General features: G+C 39.9%; 1 protein-coding gene across 1 annotated transcript in view; it reads right to left on the minus strand.

Annotated features, from left to right (window-relative positions):
• Window positions 1-20,463, minus strand: part of SMG6 (SMG6 nonsense mediated mRNA decay factor) — a 286,565-nt gene that overhangs the window by 202,638 nt on the left and 63,464 nt on the right. Inside the window, exon 9 of the mRNA XM_006863239.1 lies at window positions 8,819-8,880. Coding sequence (XP_006863301.1) covers window positions 8,819-8,880 — 62 coding nt within the window. The remainder of the gene's footprint in view (window positions 1-8,818; window positions 8,881-20,463) is intronic.

Below are 20,463 nucleotides of genomic sequence, written 5' to 3' on the forward strand. Positions count from 1 at the left end.
AATAGCTCTTGGCTAGATTAATAAAGAGCTTCTAGAAAGCCATAGGAAAGGGAATCCTTTTCAAAAAACATACAACAATTTCCAATCCTAGTAAAGGTGTTTCTGGTTGCAGTGGCACCTTAGTCCTTTCCCTGGGGAGTAGTACTCTCCTCAGATTAGAAAACTCCAGAGCTCTCTGGCATCTTGGCAATCTTCCGTTCTTGCCCCTTTGTTGGCAACTCCTATTATTGACCCTCTGGTGTCCAGAAGTCATGCCACAGCTATGGGTCAATTACAGTTTACATTCCGGTTCCCTTCTTGGCTAAGTTGTCCTCATTTTCCTTGGCACAAAACATGCCATGCCTTTGCTTTTTTCCCCCACATGCCATTTCAAGTATCCTTTAGAAAACAAAACAAAACACCTTTTTTCCCCACCTCTAAAAAGTTTCAGAACCGTTAAAACTCTTTGTAGGTTTGGAATGGCAGAGAGTAATATGTTTGGGGCTGGATTGGATCCATTTTTCCCCATGGGCTATAACAAAGGTTTCATTTTAAATCCTGACACTGCACAGCACTCTTTCTGCTGGGAGGTAGGGAGGGGGACTAGCACTTCTCATTATGAGACTAGCAGAGTTCATTCTGCTTGAAAAGCAGCCACACTGGGCAAGTTTCAGAGCCATGTGTCTCCGTGTTGAAAGGCAGTAGAGAGCCAGCACAGAACGACATGACAGAAGTGTCACGTGGGATAGTCGAAGCTGTGTCTGAGGAAGCCTCTTCTCTGGTATGGGAATTGAAACAGATCCATGAACACTCCCTCGGTCAGACTGAAGTTACAAACAAGCACCAGGCCAAATGTCCACGTTTTCTTTTGTTGAAAATAAGTTTCTCTTTACCTTTCACACAGATCAACATGATTAAACAAAACAAATCAAATGCATAAGGTAACCTCAAACCTGAGATAGGAGGGAAGATGGTCTGTCTAATCAGAGAAATAAGCTGTCAGTCACTAACAAAGGGAAGGGAAGCACATTTAACCTATATCACAGAGAAGAAAACTAGACAAAAACTGATAGAATAATGGTATACAATTTATGTTTTTATAAAAAAAATTTTTTAAAAAAACACCTCAAAATAAATTATATTTTTATAGATACAAGGGGTCTTCAAAAACTTTATGGAAGAATGGAATTAAAAGATACAGAATTTCTCCTGGAATTTTTTTGAAGTCCCTTTGTACATAAATAAGTTTATAAAATGTAGTAAAAAGATCTTGACGAAAACAAACAGATGTCCAATGTTATCTCTTTGGAGGATAAACGGGTAAGGGAGAACTAAAAATTCTTAGTCTTATCTGTAGCGTTATAATTTTTTATCATTTTATATATTGATTATGTAGTAATTTTAAGTTTTGCCAAGAAGAGGAGGAAGAGAGAAAGCATAAAAAGATGGTCATTTACAACAGCAAAAAATTAGAGGCAATCTAAAATGCTCAACAATAGATGATGAAGATAGAAGAATCGAAACATTTGAATTATGAATACTGAAAGTACCATGGACTGCAAAAATAATAACCAAATCTTTCTTGGAAGAAGTACAGTCAGAATGCTCCTTAGAAGAGAGCATGGTAAGACTTAGTCTCATGTACTTTGAACATGTTGTCAGAAAGGACCAGTCCCTGAAGAAGGATATCACACTTGGAAAAGTGGAGAGTAAGCAAGAAAAAGGAGACCCCCCCGCCCAAACAAATGGACTGAAAGAGTGATAGCAAAATGGGCTCAAACCTAACAACTGTGAGGATGGGGCAGGACTGGACAGTGTGTTGTTCTGTTGTGCAGAGTCCCTATGAGTTGAAACTGACTCGATAGCACTTAACAAGATAGCACTTTCATATAACTGAATACTGCTTTTCAAGCTGTATTAGATTGTTTTAATCATGTGGGGAAAAGTTCAAGATATAATAAGTGAAAACAACAGTCTTAAAGCAGTTTAATATGATCTCTTTTTATACATATTTGTAAAAAAGTGTGTGTGTGTGTGTGTGTGTGTGCAGTGTATATAGTGTATAGAAAAAAATATTTAAAATATATAAAACAAATGTTAACAAATAATAATTATCTCTGGAAAGTGAGAATATGGGTAATGTGCTTATTTTAATTACACTGAGTTTTCTAAATATTTTACAATACATACTGTATAGTAAAAAAAATAAAACAAAAAAAACTTCCTCCACAATGAACACCTATTACTTTTTTTTTTACCATGGGAGAACATCGGCTTTATATCACCGTTTCACTGCAATGATTATAATCTCCTCCATGCATCATCATTCAATGGAAGCAAACATATTTGCTTCCATTCCCTCTGTTTTGTTTTCTTTTTTTGGGTGGTGGGGGGTGGAGGGGACATACACAAAAACACTCAGGAATATATAATAATTTAAACAACCAAAGGGCACGTTCTATAAGCATGCCTCCCTGCTGCCAACACCCAGTCCCTCTCTTTCCATGAATCCAGAGTTCTCAACTGCTCCCTCTCTCCATGTTCTCATCTCTGGTGTCGCTGCTTCTCTAGATGGGGTCCCACATTCCGACTGTGCTCTTCTCCCTTGATGGTTCTATGGTCCTCTGTTTCTGAAACGTAAGATTAACTACACTCCCATTTTTGTTACAAAACCTCAATCTTTACAGTTGTGACAGCTGCAATTAGTCATGATAACAATTACTACTGACTCACAAGAATCCTATCCCCATCTCCTTTCATCAAATCCATCTAGACAAGATGAAAACTCTTCAGTAGGGACTCTATCTTCCCCTGCACACTCTTAAACTAAACTCCCTCTTGAAAACTTGTAAGTCTATCATTTCGTGCCTTTATCGCCCCCTCATTTTAGGTAGCCAATGTCTAAGTTGCCTGTCCCTATCTACCCTGTATACACAGGGGATAGGATTGATACTTGATGTGAAGACTCCTTCCCTCTCAGTTGGTACCTTGAGCTACTATGCCCATAAGTATAGGTCAAGTTCATCAAATTGTAGCAATTTACACTCGTTTCCTTCATCAAAAATGTTTTATCTTCCTCTAGTCAAGTTCTGATTATCAAGCCATAGAGGCTAGATTAAATGGGTACTATCTGCAAGTTTGGGCGTTCTTGTGTGTCTCCCCTCACTTCATATCAGCTGGATGCTTCACTCTCAGTTCTAGGCCTCGGTAGCTATGCCCTTGTCCATAGGCTCAAGAGTCCCCAGGTCTCGCCACACTTTGGACCAACCAGCCCTTCCTGTTCTCTCTCTCATCTCCAGGTCAACAGGAGTCTATGGAACATGGTTGAACTCAGCCCATTTCTTCACTGCTGCAAACACCTATTACTTTTATATTTAAAAACACTTGCTAATTTAAATCAAGATGCAAACATTTTCAAAAATTTCTAAGTCCAAAACAAATATATCAGTCTCTGAATTCCAAGAGTTTGAAACTGTGTAAATGTCATGACTAGGCAAGTAAGTGAAAAGTAAGGTGGTTTAACGTTCACCAGTGCAACAACTGGAAGCAAAATTATTCTATTTGTCACAACTGTGGGTTTCCTGACTTCTCTCAACTGAGTGTAAGGGCAGTGTGGTAAGCGTGATGGCTCTCCCTCTAGGAGGGATGTCAGGAGCTTTGTGGCATCCCTGCCGAATACCACTGCCTGGGTCCACAGGGACTGTGTCCTTATCCTTTAAAAGTGCAGAAGATACAATTACGTTCAAGATAATTGTTTCACTGACTTACATGACTACAAAGTGATCTCTTAGAGACACTTTGATTTGAAAGGCAGTTTCAGGAGTTCAATCTTTTACACAACACTGGGAACTAAAGCCAAGAGTGGCTCAGACACTGACTAACAAGGAAGGATCCAACCCCTCAGATGCTGAGGACTACAGCTTGGCTAGAAAAGAGTCACACATCCTAACTTTCTTCAATTTCTTAATTAAACAAACAAAAGAGTAAGACAGGAGAAATAAATAAATAGGAAATAAAAAAGAAGAAGCCATGTGACAGTAGAAATCAGAGAGAGAACAAACCACAGTGCTGTGGCATGTAAGGACAGAATGGACCTCAGAGAGCATTCATTTAAACTACTGATAAGGAAACTGAAGCCCACAGAGACTCTAACATATTCACTTTCAACATCTTGTAACTAGTTAACGCAGTGAAAAATAAAATCTTTACAGCACTTGATCCCATCTAGTGAGCTGAACCTCTTTCAACTGATCCTAAAGAGTAAACAGATTTGTCTTGTACACAGTAGGTACTCAAGCATATACTGATGCAATGTGAAACATTGGAACATGAGGCATGAGAAGATGGAGAAGTGGCAGGGCTTTTCTTACTAGGCAGGCGGGACAGTGATGGGACTCCAGCTGCTCCCCATTACAATCTTTTCTCTCTTAATTCGTTTTCAACGCCTCCCACATTTCACATCTTCTTTGTAATTAAGCAACAGTCCATGATGTTGTGTGTGGCTAAGGCTCATTGCTTTTCCAGTCTACTTCAAGACAAACACTTTTTCCCCTCAGTAGAAACACTATGGCTGTTTCTTCCTTCTAGAATAAACATGGGACTCAATGCTTTTACCTCCAGGACTGCATAAGAGAAAGGGCTAGAATACCTAGAACTTCCATGTTTTCTCATGTGGAAACTAATGTAACTCATTTTTATGAAGGTGAAATTGGACTGGGCTTGTGCTTTTTCCAACAGAGTATGTTCTGTGCAGGAATGGAAGAGATTCTGCAAAGTAATCTGGACCACAGTAAACTATCTCAGACAAATGAGATCATCTATGTCTTTTTAGCAGTCGCCAGAGAAGAAAATTCCAGAACATCTTCCCTGTATGAAATTTTCTTACACCTAACCCAAATCTCTCCAGCTGCAACATAAGCCTGTTTTCTCTTCCTGTCTTCTCATAAAAATCAAGACTATCTGCTTATGACTTTTTCTATATTTAAACACAGGGCATTATGGCCATCTCTAAATAAATAAACCTTTATTTTAACCTTAAGCATTTTTACAGATTAATTCATCCTCTCAGATCTCATTATCCAACATGCTATTGTGGTTCTTTCCCAAACTTTCTCCAAAATCATGTTTGTCTAATGAGTATTTTAAAGGGGAAGAGGAGGGAAGAAATCAAGCTCGAACTAATGCTTAATATAATAAAATATTCATTAATAGTGCTTCACTCTAGGCCAAGAGTCCTGGTGTGGCGCTGCAGGATAAGCACCTGACCACAAGGCTGGTTTGAAACACAAGGACAGCAGTTCAAACTCACCAGATGCTCCTCAGAAATCCTATGCAGGGTTGCTATGAGTTGAAACCAACTTGATGGCACTTAGCAACAACTAGGTCAAAATTTACAACTTCTTTAGTCCCAAAAGTTCTAATGGAGCTAAGAAATACCTAGAGCAGTGGTTCTTCATCAGGGGCAATTTGGTCTCCCAGGGAACCTTGGCAATGCTTGGAGGCAGTTTTAATTGTCATGATTTGGTGATGTTGGAATGATGGAATTATTCCCCACTGGCATCTAGGAGCAGAGGCCAGAGACACTGCTAAATATCTTACAATGTAAAGGAAAATTCGCCCCAACCACACAACAAAAATTATTCAACTCAAAATGTCACTAGTACTGAGGTTAAAAATCTTAATTTAAACCCCCTTCCAAGACTAAGACTCAATGGGAATACATGCTCTGATTGGTGACCACGCTCGTCACCGATAAGGAGAAATGAGGGAAAAACAACAATGAAGTGACGAGCTAAGCCCTACAATATGGAGAGTGCAGCGTTCAGCTGATAAAAAGAGAGGGCATATGCACAAGAACACCCACACTTGCAGATAATACCCACTTGACCTGGCTTCAATGACTGGATGATCAGAGCTCAACCAGAAGAAGAAAGAAGAGGAAAAAAAGAGTAATCTGATGCAATCTGATGAACCTGACCTACACCTATGGAAGCAGTAGCTCAAAAGAGGGAACAAATTCTTACAAGAAGAATCATTCCTACCCCCTCCACACACAGAGTAGACAAGGATGGGCAACTAGGACATTGGCTACCCAAAATGGGGAGGGAGGGGGGCTACAAAGGCAAGAAGTGACTATCTTACAAGCTTTCAAGAGGGAACCTAGAGCCAGGAGGCCTCGAGGAAGGCAGAATCTCCAGTGAGTAGTATCCAATCTGTCTAGGCAGAGCTGATGAAATGAAATGCAGATGGGTCTCTTGTGATACAATAGTGAATAATTGTTATTAGGACTGATTGTGAAGGTTGGAAAAGTAAAGGTAGACATTTTATAGCAAGGAAGGGAGGGAATAACTTTTCAGTCTAGGAGCGGAGGTCCCTGGGACCATCAACGGAGAAGAGCCGAGAGCGGGAACCTACCCAGAGAAGCAGTGATGCCCGAGATGTAGGCAGAGATAATGACGTGGAGCGATGGAGCACCTGGAGACCTTAGATACAGAGAGGAAGAGCGACTGTGTGCTGAAGACTGGGCGGGGATAGTGTAGGGGGGCAGGCTTGCAGGGTATACCCTTTGACTGGTTGATGATGCATGGAGGGGACTGTAACCACAGCAATGATACGATGTACGATAGAATAAATGTAAAACTAATATTCTCCCATGTAAACTATCATATAATTCACAATAAAACACTTTAAAAAAATCTTAATTTAAAGCAATGTGTTACAGAAAAATTTAAAGAACCAAAATAAAAAAAAGAGAAAAATAGAGGAAATATCTAGTGAAAAGGATAGTAAGAGAAAAATATTAAAAAAAAAAAAAAAAGTAATAAAAGAGATAAGCAATGGTACTATCACCTACTATTTTAAGTGTCACACAGTATCTATTTTCTGTTGTGATGTTATTTTCTAAGGTAAAATAGTAAATGATTGACTTGGGGTCTATAATAACTTAGCAGAATACTAGATTCTTCTCTCCAATCTTACACAACTCATCCACTTATTACAATGATTCACTCATTCATATAACAAATAGGAGGGGGCTTCAAAAAGTTCATGGGAAAATGGAACAGAAAGACAATGAAAATTTCCCATGAATTTTCTGAAACCCCCTTGTATTACTGAGCCCCCTTGTACTACTGTGCTAGGCACTAAGGATACAATAGTGACAGACAAAAACCCTTCAGAGTGGAGATTATATGAGAGGTGGTAAATACCATGGAGTTGGTTCCAACTCTTAGTGACCCTGCATAGGGTTTCCAATAACTCTAGGGTTCCCCGTAAATCTTTAGGGGCGCAGAACGCATCATCTTTCTCCCGCAAAACCAGTGATAGTTTCGAACTGCTGACCTTGAGGTGGGTAGTCCGACTCGTAATCACTATGCTACCAGAGCTCCTTTATGAAATGTGAGAGGGTAGCAAATAATGCATCTCACCTATTTTTCCAAAGTGAATTACTTTAACCTGATTTCTACTGATAGAAATTATTCTACTGTATTGGCACAACTCCAATTTTCCCAAGTCATTTCAAAATTAAAACTACCTTTCAAAATCAAAACTACTGTGTGCTGACGACAGGGGGGCAGGCTTGTAGGTTATACCCTTTGGCTGGTTGATGATGCATGGAGGGGATTGTAACCATGGCAATGAAACGATATAGGATGAATGTAAAGCCAATGTTCGCCCATGTAAACAATCACATTAATTCACAATAAAACATTTTTTAAAAAATCAAAACTACCATCACTATCACCCATGTCCAGGCTGTTGTCAAATGAATGTGTAATAAGCACACTTTCTAGTCACATGAAACAATGTTTCTTCAGGCAGGGCAAAGTCTTTCAACATCTCAAAAAAGTACAAAAGTATGAGGAAATTGACATAGCTCTTATTACCACTAAGGAAACCTAGAGAGCATTACAGATAAACTTACAAAGTTATGACAACAAGTGAAAGGGAAACTAAAGATTACTGGAGGGCTTATAATCCAAAACTAGTTACCTCAAAGGGGAGCTCACAATAAAACTTTCAACCCAAGAAAAGATTTAAATTTAGAAGACCTGTCAGAAAACACTGACACTATTCCTCTCTCTTCATCCTCGTTCTGTCTCCATTCTGCATGTAGGATGAATCCCATTCTAAGGAAGAGCTCAGCACATACTTGCTATGGTTTGCAGATATTAAGTCAAGTTTTAACAACACTAGTTTTAAATAGTGAGAAACACTGATTCACAAAATGAATACTCAAAACTCAACCTCTCACCAAGAATTTAAGGGATGAAGTGATAAGAGTCTTGCCTAGATAGCCATCCCTGGGACTTACATGTATGTAAATTCATGATGGATGGTGAGCCCATTAAATAATCATAACATTTATTGAGAAACGTGATAATGATGCCAGAAACCAAGCACAGAAAGAAGAGGTATGGGTCAGAAGGGCATGGATGAAAGAAAATGGCAGTCTTTTCTTTGAGAGAAAATCAGTTAACAGTATTTTCCCCAAAGTGAACCCATGACAGCTACACCCAGGGATTTAGCATGGCTGCCTTGAGGAGCACAGTAGGGCTGGAACAGGAAGATGGAAGAGAAACCCAAAGGGAATAGGGGCTGGGGCTGTATTTAAAAGGGGGTTTAATAAGAGCAGGGACAGAAGAGACAGAAAGACAAAGAGTAATATTTCCCAAATTTCATGAGCTCAGTAGGAGAGAGTGAAGGGAAGAGAAGGTGGAGGCCTTTAAGAATTCACACCCTGTGCCCTCAGTTACAAACATAGTCTAGTTGCTAACAATATTAAATTCCAAAATGACTTGTAATGTAGGAAAATAAAATAAACATCCTGCACACTTACCCAATCCGGGTAAACAGCTTCCCATGGGCATGGAGAAAACTGAGGATGAACCTTTTGTTCAGCTGCATGGGAAAAAGAGAGAGGAGAAAACAATTAAACTTTCCCCAGTTTCCTGTTACTGAACAGAGTCCCTAGTGACACAATAACCTGGCCAGGGTCTAAGGGGTGGGCACTAGGGATAGGAACCAAATGGACATGCCCAAACTCTCACACAGACCCAGGGCACATGCCCAACAGCTGCTGCTCAGTTGAGCCAAGATGACAGCTGGCTCAGTGAGCAGACAGCACCCTCTGCTGACAGTGTCACCTCTGTGCAGAGAATGAAGTTGAGAATCTGAACTAAGACAGGAATGACGACTGCAAGAAGATGCCTACAACTCTCTGAGGTCAATCTGGCCTCGTAAGGATGGAAATGAAATGCTGACAGGATGATGAATAGTATCGATTTTGGAGTACTGATCCTACTGATGAGCTATTTTTCTAACTACGCAGGAAAACGGGACTCTTGTTTTGTAAGCAGGGGTAGGTAAACCCACTACTAACAAGTTCATCAAACAGTATTTCTGCAGCTTTTAAAACATAAGTTCACGTTCTAAGTCTAGCGCTAAGTATTTACAAGTCTTCCAGGAACCAGATCCATAGGCTGATAGAGACAATCAGCAAACTCTTGACTACTACACCCCTCTGCCACATACTTTATGTGGGGCCCAGTATTGACATTTATTCCTTAAAAAAAAAAAAAAAAAGCTGGAAACTGGGATATTGGTTTTTATGTGAAATTTTCTTGCTTTTAAATGCTGACTAGTAATGTAAAAAAAGAAAAATAAAATCAAGTAAACCAAAAACACACATTTGCCAGTCATATGTAGCCCATGAGCTACCAATGTATAACCTCTATTTAAGGTTCTAGAAAAGTTACTCCTATCAAAACTGAGTGGGGCAAGATTTCTCTGGAAAAACAAGGGAGTGAAGACAAAAATTCAGTTCCAAAAAAGTGACAATCTAAAGACCAAACCTTAATGTCATCTTCCCCAGTCTTCTAGAAGCAGTGTGCTCAGGGCCCTGTATGTCAGTCAGAAGAACGAATCAAGAAACTTGATGTCAGGAGGTGGTTAGGACAAGCAAACAGTCCAGTACCGATGGATGCTTTCCCCAAGAGGAAAAACACACCTGGTCTAGCCCCTTGCAAAACAACACCAATCACAGTAACAGCCCATCTATTTTACACAAAAGCTCATCAATAATTTCCAACAACAAAATCTGCATACATGCTTCAGCCTTTAATTCTGTCATAAGCAAATTTCATTTATTCAGCAATGCTAGATTAGACACTGATTTATGTAGTTAAAATTCTCAGGACACTTTATTGACAATAACCTGTATCTACAATGAGGTGACACTGAACTCCTTGAACAGATGAGATAAACTGCAGGATCAGCATTGGATTGTGAACCGCAAGGTATGCAGTTCAAACCCACAAGCTGCTCCTATGAAACCCTATACAGAATCACTATGAGTCATAACCAACTCCACAGCACTTAACAACATACTGCTGTGAGGAGCATAGTGACTCCAGAAGATAAACACTGGACTGTGTACCACAAGGTCCATAGTTGGAGCCCACCAGCCACTCCATAGGAGAAAGATAAGGCTTCCTGTTCCCTCGACGATTTAAAGCTTTGGAAACCCTATATAGGATTGCTCTGAGTTGGAACTGACTCGACAGCACTAACAACAAACTGCTGTGAGCAGAAAAATCCAGTTAGAAAGCAGGTTTCCAGATCTTCTAGTAGAGGAGGTTGGCAAAAAACAGATCAGTGTTTAAATGATTATATATTCTTGAGTGTTTTTGTGTACCTCAAAAAAAAACACACAAAAAAACCAACAGAGGGAATAGAAGCAAATATTGTTAAATAATGATGCATGCAGGGGATTGTAATCATTGCAATGAGTGTAAAATCCATGTTCTCCCATGTAAACTATCACTTAATTCACAATAAAAACGTAAAAAAAACAAACCAAAAACAGATCAGTGTTTAAGTTCTACCTCTGCCTATTGTAGGATCTTAGGCAACGGATCTAACCTCCCTAAGTCCTACCTTTTCTTTCTATACATTTATGTACCTGTATGTTAATAGGTTAAGGTGCTCTGGTAGCGTAGTGGTTAAGAATCAGGCTGGAAGCTTGAAGGTCAGCAGTTTGAAACTACCAGCTGTTCTGCAGGAGAAATATGAGGCTTTCTGCTCCTGTAAAGATTTACAGCCTTGGAGACCCTGTACAGAGTCACTATGAGCAGCAACTGACTCCATGGCACATAACCACCACCACATGTTAATACGTTGTATCGATTAAATGTGGTAACTCGTATAAAGCATGCCAGACATGTTGCAAAACTCAACTGCTAGCTTACCAGTTTCTCTGAGTGACAAAGCAAATAGCAAAATGCTAACACCTAGGGAATCTGTGTGACAGCTACACATGTGGTTATAAGTATTATACTTACAGCTCTTCTCAAAGTAAGAAATTATTTCAAAATAAAAAGTTAAAAAAACTCTCTATTCCAATTTTAACTCAGTGCTCCTCACAGCTGCCAGTCATAAAATGGTTAACGCACTCATATCGAGGAGGAATTCTTTAAAGCTAATTATATTTATACATAAAGGGTACTTTGGTAAGAATAAAATGATACTAACCCATCTCACTGAAGCCTGGTACCATTCCATAAGCCTCACATAGCTGAGAAATTTAAGCAACTTAAACCAATAAATGGTAGTTAATATCCAGGTCTTATGGTTCCAAATACAGTTCTTTCACTATATAGCATCTGTCCTAGGAAGTGGACTGGTGAGCATACGCAATGAAGGGCTGATGAGGGAATAAGACCAACTAAAAACAAGTTCAGTTTTACTGTTAGGGTAATGCACTGGACTGCAAGGTCAGTGGTTCAAACTCACCATCCTAGATAGGGTCACTATGGGTAGGAACCGACTCGACAGCATTTAACAACAACTATTTACTGGGTAGAAAATTCATACTGTTTGATCCATAATGCATCTTAGGAGAAAAAAACCTAAGTTTCAAGAAGTTTTTTTTAATATTGTGGTTACATCTACTACCTACATATCCTTGCATTAGGTAATTGCACTTGATTATCTGAATTCACCCTTGACACTATTATATTTACCTGTATCTAGTCAAAAGGGCCCTGGTGTGGCACTGTAGGGTAAGTACCTGACTGCTAACAGCAAGGTCTGCAGCTCAAATCCACCGGCGGCTTTTGGAAACCTTATATAGTAGAAAGTGAAGTTTCCTCGTGGCACTATGGGTTAAGGATTGGATAACTAACTGAAAAGTTGGAAGTTCAAACCTACCAGCCACTCCATAAGAAAAAGATTAAATAATTTTCTTCTATAAAAATTTACGGGACTTCTGGTGTGGAGCTGTGGGTTAATGAGCCAGAATGCAAAGCTGTTTGAACTGCAAGGTCGGCAGTTCAAGCTTACCAGCTGCTCCTGGGAAACCCTATACAAGGTCACTATGGGTCAAAACCGACTCAACAGCACTTAACAACAACAACATAAAAGATTTACAGCCTCAGGAAACCTATGGAATTTTACTGTCCTATAAGGTCCCTGGGGAGTCCTGGTGTGGCGCTGTAAGTTAATGCACCAGACTGCAAAGCCATCTGAACTGAAAGGTCGGCAGTTCAAGCTCACCAGCTGCTCCTCGGAAACCCGATACAGGGTCACTATGGGTCGGAACCAACTCGACGGAACTTAACAACAACAATAGGGTCCCTGGAGTCCTGGTGTGGTGCTGTAGGGTAAGTACTAGACCTCAAAGTTGGTTTGAATCGCAAGGCTGGCAGTTCAAACTCACCAGTCACTCTTCAGAAACCCTATACAGGGTCGTTGAGTTGAAACCGACTCAACAGCACTTAATAACAACAAAAAGGGTCCTTATGACTATATACACACTTTATACACATTCTTCCCAACCTTGATTAATAAGCACCATTGCCTTGTTTTCAGTCTGACTATATCTGTCACCATGGAGTCCCGGTATGGTGCTGTAGGCTAATATGTCAGACTGCAAAGTCGTTTGAACTGCCAAGTCAGTGGTTCAAGCTCACCAGCTGCTCCTTGAAAACCCTATACAGGGTTGCTATGGGTCAGAATCAACTCAACGGCAGTTAACAACAATAACATCTATCACTATAGCTTCCTTTGTTACCAACGTTTCAACTATGAAAGGAACTAAAACTGCACATACAACCTAGAGGTCAGATATATTATATGGAGAGAGATTTGTTACATGTTGATGATCAAAAAGGCTAAGAAACATTCAGCCATGACAATATGAAGCCAGCTGGCACTGAGACAGAACCTTTCAAGAGGTCTTAACAGATGCCAAACCCACTGTCAGGAAAGCTGCAGTCTGAGCTTTCCCCTTCTTCAACACATCATCGGTCTCTATTTCTGCAACTTCTTGATTATTAGCAATACATCCAGGTAGTCTTGCGCAAGTGGAAAAATGTTACTACTCACAATGTGAGACTATCTGACTCCAAAGGTTCCTTATATTTACGTACGGTGTCACCAGACATTAAAATTGCTTCTTATATAGAACACCCTGAGAGACAGTGATGGAATCACGAAAGGACTCCTAGCTCCTGAGTTCAAGTCCAAAACCAATTTACAAGGAATTCCTGAGTCTTTTGTACCATCCAAAACCAATTACCCAGAAAAACATTAATGGCAGTTGTTGGATGGGTAGGTCTCTGGACACACTTACCCAGTCTGTCCTGCCATTAACTGTAATAGTTCGTATGAGTTACATCACTAAAATGTTTTGAGAAGTTACTAAAATGGAATTTCCACCAACGACATTACCTAACTCAGAGCTGAAATGATAAAATGAAAGTAATAAAAATCAAAGCATTTAGAGAAACAGATGTTTTATGCAAGCCCTGAAAAATATCATTCAAAATTATATCTATGTGCTTTGTGAACTGGAGAACAGGGAAGGAGACAGCTGCTGCTCAGAGGCAACAATACAACACAACAGGAGGGAATTCTGAAATAATGAATGACCAATTTCCAACTCCTAAATAGTTGTTTCTGCCTCAGGTCTTCTAAATAGTTGTGTGGAAAGCTGAATTTCTACAAAGTGAATCATTTAAGTATACTAAGGGTATTTAGGGTTTTTTAAAATTCCAAGATGCATTTTAAAAGTATTTGGGTAGCAGAAACTATAATTTGCTCTTTTACCTGTCTAGAATCTAGTTTATATAAAAAATATTAGTAATAAAACAAACTTCATTGTGTCTGAAATAGGGGTGTCTCTAACCTCCTAGATATGAGATGGTATAAGTGGAGACAAAATTTCAAGGGTTCTTGTTTTTAAGTGATGTTGTGTTGGTTCTGACTCATAGTGACCATATCTAGGGTTTCTGAGGAGTGGTTGTAGGTTTGAACTACCAACTCTGTGTTAGCAGTCCACAGTGCTTATCCTTTAACGCCATATCTACTGTCTAGTAAAATTTCAGAATTTTCAGAACATTCAATCAAAGCCAAATTAATCAGTATCCCTAAAACATTGACACCCCAAGGTAAAGATGCTGTGATTACAGTGGTAAGGTTATCTCTCTGTCCGAAAAAGAATAATGAAGGCTTTCACCTCTGTGCTCCTATGCTAGACACAATAAACAGCAAACGAGAAAGATAGGGACCCTAATCTCAATGAGTTGCAGAGCAAAAACAAAAGACAATGTATCAACCTGCCAAACACAATTTGTGCTTCCATACCTACGCCAAGGCTTAAGGGCTCTGAAGATGCAAGGAGGCACTGGGTTTTCCTCACTATGACTATCCTTTGGCCAGGAAACATCTCTGAATAGGTGTTATCCAAGGAGATGATAAAAACTGAGGAAAGGGAGTCTGACACACAAAATGGAGATATGCATCAGTAATAATCATTTATTGTTGTTGTTAAATTTACACTGAATCAGTTCTGACTCATTGCGACCCTGCATAGGGTTTTCAAAGAGCAGCTGGTAAGTTTGAACCACTGACCTTGTGGTTCATACCGACCTTGTGGTCCAGTGCTTTATTCCACAGCGCCACACCAGGACTCCAATAATCATTTAGTAGAGGTAAAAGTTATTAATTAGTACATTCAGCATTCCTCTTTCCAGCATATAGACAGACACACAGGAAAATCATATGGCATGACTCAAGTGCCCTGGAGGAAGACAGAGTAAATAAAAATTACTCCTCTTACTTGGACCAAAGAGTCACACCAAGACTAAGGTGGAACAGAAACAATGATTACTTGTAGCCTTTAGTTTCACTCCTGAACCGTTCTGAGCAGAATGACAACTAAATAAAGCACAAGTTCCATGCAGAGGTGTCCCACTTAGAGGGCTGAATCTGAGATGTTAATTTAGGTATAAAATGCCTTTAAAACCACCTCTTCCAACTAAGACAACAATGGTTTTTACCCTCACACTGTAGTTTAGTGCTGCCTCAAGGAAGTCTTACATTAAAACAACTCACTTGCTTGTACTTCATTATCTCTCCTACTTAAGTCAGCAGATCAGAGGGAAATGGGCTAAATGTCAAATAAGCAGTCAACTCCAGAAAATCCACGGCAAGCAGGACAGTTGAGTATTGGGCCAGGGTAGCTCAGGAGGAAAATCAGCACCAGGGAAGCCAAAGCTTCCTCGTGTAAAGAAAAAAAAAATCATAAATGTGTGAGTATTTTGTGTTTATTATTTCTTTGTTTTATTGGGGGAGAAGTAGGACAGAATGATATGAAAACAACCACTGATCTTAAAGGTCTGGGTTCAAACTCTGATCATCACATTTACTTGCTATGTACCTGCAGGCACTCAAATCAACTTTCTAATGCTGTTTCTTTAGTTGTTAAACAAGGTTGAGTGAAATCAGTATCAGTGACTCTATAACCCTGAGTGTGTACATCACCTTAAGAGCTTTAAACAAAAAAATTTTTTTCCTAGTCCTGCAGAAACAGAACTTTGGGAGCAAGCAAAGGATATGAACCAGCATTCTAAAAAAAGAAGGCCCCGGGACCATCAAAGGAGAAGAGCAGAGTGCGGGACCCTATCCAGAGAAGCAGCAATGCCAGAGATGGAGGCAGAGACAAGGACATGGGCAGACAAAGTGGCTGGGGACTCTGGACTCCGGGAGGGAGACGGTCTATGTGTTGACAGCCAGGGGGCAGGCTTGTGGGGTATACCCTTTGGTTGCTTGATAATGCATGCAGGGAATTGTAATCATTGCAATGAAATGAAATAAGATAGAATGAATGTAAAGCTAATGTTCTCCCATGTAAACTATGACATAATTCACAATAAAAACTTAAAAAAAAAAAAAAAAATCCCTGTATGGAAAAGCCACAGCAACAAAAGCAACAGCAGAAACAGTGTAAGGAGAGACAGAACAGTGAGCTTTCCAGTCCACAGAAAGATTAAATCCCAGTGCCTCTAAGAGAGACTGACTTGCAGAGTAGACCCTTTGTGCATTTATCTGCAGCACTTACGGAACTTTGTAAAACTTGCCTAAGCAGACAAGAGGCCAAGGGACTGTTTGACTGAGAGACCAAGGACAAGAGTAAGGCATGCCTGCAGGAGAAATGAGATGGGGCACTCCTGGCCTGAGAACTACTGTATCCGAAGTTATTTATGATCCTAAATTCTACCCTGTTCACTTTCCTAATAAACACCATAATTATGAGTGAAAAAGAAGGACCATGTAATTTTGAATTAAGCCAGATTTGGGAACCATTTGGCTAGATCAGGGATAAGCAAATCCATACTTTTGAAAAACCTGTCACTCATATGTAAGCCCATGAGCTAAAAATGGTTTTTATATCTCTTAATGTGCAGTGGCTCTGTAGGATAAACACTAACTGTAAATCACAAAGTCAGTGGTTTGAGCCCACCAGCCACTCCATGGGTGACAGATGATGCTTCCTGTTCCCACAAAGACTTACAGTTTCAGAAACCCTACACCAGGTTACTATGGGTTGGAACCAACTTAATGGCACCTAACAACAACAATGGTTAAAATATAAAATCAAAAGAAGTATATATAGTTCATAATATAAAATTATTGAAATTCTAATTCCAGTATCTATAAAGTTTTATTTAAACACTGACACACTCATTTGTTTATATCTTGCCTCTGGCTGTTTTCCCACTACAGTGACACAGTTGAATAGCTGCAGCAAAGATGGATGGATGTTCCAAAGACCTAAAACAATTACTATCTAGCCCTTTCCAGAAAAAGTTCGCCCAATCTCTGGGCTAGATCTTCTCTTGTACTAGGGTCTCAAAATTTTTTCTCCCTTCAAAATACTTATAAGGGCTACTACATACAAATACTGGACACAGCAACAATTCTCACAGGTTAAAGAGAAGAGGAGTACTGAAGAGGAATGTGGCTTAAAAGAACTCCCCCAGGATATATTGATACCCAGGAGAATCTCTAACCTGTAATGTTCACTTCAATATTAAAAGCCTATCACATGTATGATTCTAATGAAATCTAACTTTTCTGGTCAGTATCTAAGCAACACCATCCTATTCTATGAAAGCACACACACAAAAAACCACATGATGCCAAATGCCAACACTGCAGCCAAACTATTGAATTCGAAAGTCCCAAAGGCTACAGGAGCTCTGATAGCATAGTGGTTATGAGTTGGGCTGCCAACCTCAAGGTCAGCAGTTCGAAACTACCAGCAGTTGCGCAGGAGAAAGATGACACATTCTGCTCCCATAAAGATTTACAGCCTCGGAAACCCTGTGCAGGGTCACTATGAGTCGGAACCAACTCCATGGTACTCAACAACAACAAAGGCTACAGAGAAATACAAATGGGGGCTCCATAGATTTCCATCTCAGAAGCCATTATGGGGTTCAGTCACAGGGTGAAAATAAAACATCCCAAAGCCCAATAAAGACTTCACATAGGCAGAAGGCTCCTGGATATTTCCCAAAATATTCAAGGGAAAGTGCCAGATTAAGATTTAGGTGCCCCTGTGCTGAGCTCTGTTAATCTGAGCAACTAGTTCCAAAGAACCACTAGTTCACCATCTCAAGGTATACAAAGGGAAAGTTCAGCCAAAGGGCAATACTGTTGCTCTGACTGGGTTACTTTCTGAATGACTCTCCTTTCTGATTCATCTCTCTCAGTGCCTGGGAACTCTCATGCCCAGCTACCTAAACAGTAGTGGGTAGCTGGGACACCCTGTGTCTGTGCTGCACAAAAATGAGAGAAAAGAGGAAATGGCTAAAACTCCCACTCTGTGATCAGGTGGGCAACCAAAAATAGTTCTCCAAAGACATACCATGTTTGGTAAGGTGGAAGGTCAGAGAAAAAGAGGAAGACCCCCAGCGAGACGGACTGGCGAAGTGGCAACATTAATAGGCTCCAGTGTGGCATCAATTATGAGGTTAGCCCAGGATCGTACAGTGTTTCGTTCTGTTGTACACAAGGTTGCTGAGTTGGTACTGACTCAATGGCACCAAACAACAACAAAGACACATACACAAACTCAAGTACATCTTATAAATGAATGTGTCAACCATCCATTTACTCATTCAACAAAAACTTCCTGGGCACCTTCACTATTGGAACCATATACAAGGTAGAAATAATCACTATTCTCTGGGTAACAAAAGCAATTATAAAATGCCACAAGTGAGGAAGTATAGGATGTTGTGGAAAAACACAGCAGGAGCATCACAGAAATTCTCAGAGGAAGAGATGCTTGAGTTGAAACATAAATGTTGAATAAATTGATCAGAATAGTTTTGGAGGGGGTAGGGAGTCATAAGCAGAGGGAACAGCATGAATGATGGCCTAGCTAGATGACTGATTCTACAGGAGGGAGGCTGGCAATATGGGCAAGACCAAGTTACAGAAGTCCCTGTATTAAGAGTTTGACTTTAAAGCCACTGAGGTTATAAGCAGGGAAGACACATAAGAAAACTTGCCTTTTAAAAAAGATCTTCTGGTTATAGTTTTGATTATCTATCTATCTATCTAGGAGGTGTGGGTAATTAAGTGAAAGCCAGGATACCAGTGAAGAGGTTTTTGCAATTATTCAATGGCAATAGAGACAAAGAAAGACTGTTGAAGAAAATAATCATTGCACACTCAAATCATGATCCCTGACCCTAAGTCCCACTGGTTCTAGTGCCAAGTATCTCAATTTACAGAGAAGAGATGTGGTCCAAAACCAATATTCATATTTTATTTTCTTTGAATAATATTCTTAAATAGCCTCGGATGATGTTTGGCACTTACCAATACATATATAAAAAGTGACTACTGAAGAACTTATTAAACATATAGATTTCATAGTTGAGTTGGTTGCTACTCTTAACAACCCTGTATAGAGTTTCCGAGGAGCAGCTAGTAGTAGATTTGAACCATCAACACTGCAGTTAGGAGTTCAGTGCTTACCCTACAGTGCCACAACAAAACTCTAAGACCTGTGTCTAGGTTTTGCAAAATTGCCCTCCAAAAAGTGTTAAGACGTAAATTCTCACAGGTTGTAGTGATGAGTGTGTTATTTCCTTATAACAGTAATAGTACTGTGCTGTTTTTCCTGTGAGTTTTTTGTGTATATGAGGGGGCTTTAAAGAATTCACAGAAAAATTCCGTTGTTTTATTTTCATTTTTCCAGAACTTTTTGAAGCTCCCTTGTGTTAATATATATATTCCATGAGAGCAAGGATTGTGCATTTTGGTCAGCACATAATCCCCACAGTGGGTTCACAATAAGTAAGCCAATAAATACTTGGTGACAAGTAGCCTTAACAGTGTAGTCTTTGGCTCCTCCTGCTTCCACCCTGGCTGACACAGCCTATCCTTCCAATAATCGAGAATTACTAGTGGAGCCCTAAATTCATTGTGTTCTTTACATTGCTGTGACCTCTACGAAGAATGCCTTCTCATGCACTCTTCTTTATCTAACAAAGCCCTGTTCCCTTGCCTGAACCTTCCCCAGCTCCCTATCTCTGGTCAAAACCTGATGCCTTAGCCTCCAGTCTCAGAGACTATTTCATATATTGGGTATCACCATGCATCTTAATTATATACATAGATGTCTGTCTTTAGACCAGCTCTGCAAACAGAGCTTTCCACAATGATGGGAATGTTCCTTATCTGTAATGCTCAATACAGCAGCCACTAGCCACATGTGGTTACTAAGTACATGACATGAAAGGAGGTTAGTGTGACTGAGGAGCTATATTGTTAATTTTATTTCATTTTAATTAATTTAAGTACTCACATATAGCTAGTGGCTACCACACTGGTCAGCAAAGACTGTAATCTTCTTTAGTGAAAAGATTTGTTTTGATATCCCAGGACGAAGTGGTTATCAGTGATGGTCAGCTGGATGGAAAAGGTGGATGAATGCGAGAGTTGACTCCAGAGACTGTAATACCTATAGTTTTATAATTTCTGGCTTGCCATATTGTAGGTGCAAAAGATGCACTATGAAGCACAAACAGGGCTCAGCCGACAATGACGTGGAGAGATGGAGCAGCTGGGGACTTTAGACACAGAGAGGGAGAGGGGCTGTGTGCTGACGACCGGGGGGGGGGG

The sequence above is a fragment of the Chrysochloris asiatica genome, unplaced genomic scaffold (assembly GCF_000296735.1).
Source record: "Chrysochloris asiatica unplaced genomic scaffold, ChrAsi1.0 scaffold00054, whole genome shotgun sequence".
Taxonomy (NCBI): Eukaryota; Metazoa; Chordata; class Mammalia; order Afrosoricida; family Chrysochloridae; genus Chrysochloris; species Chrysochloris asiatica.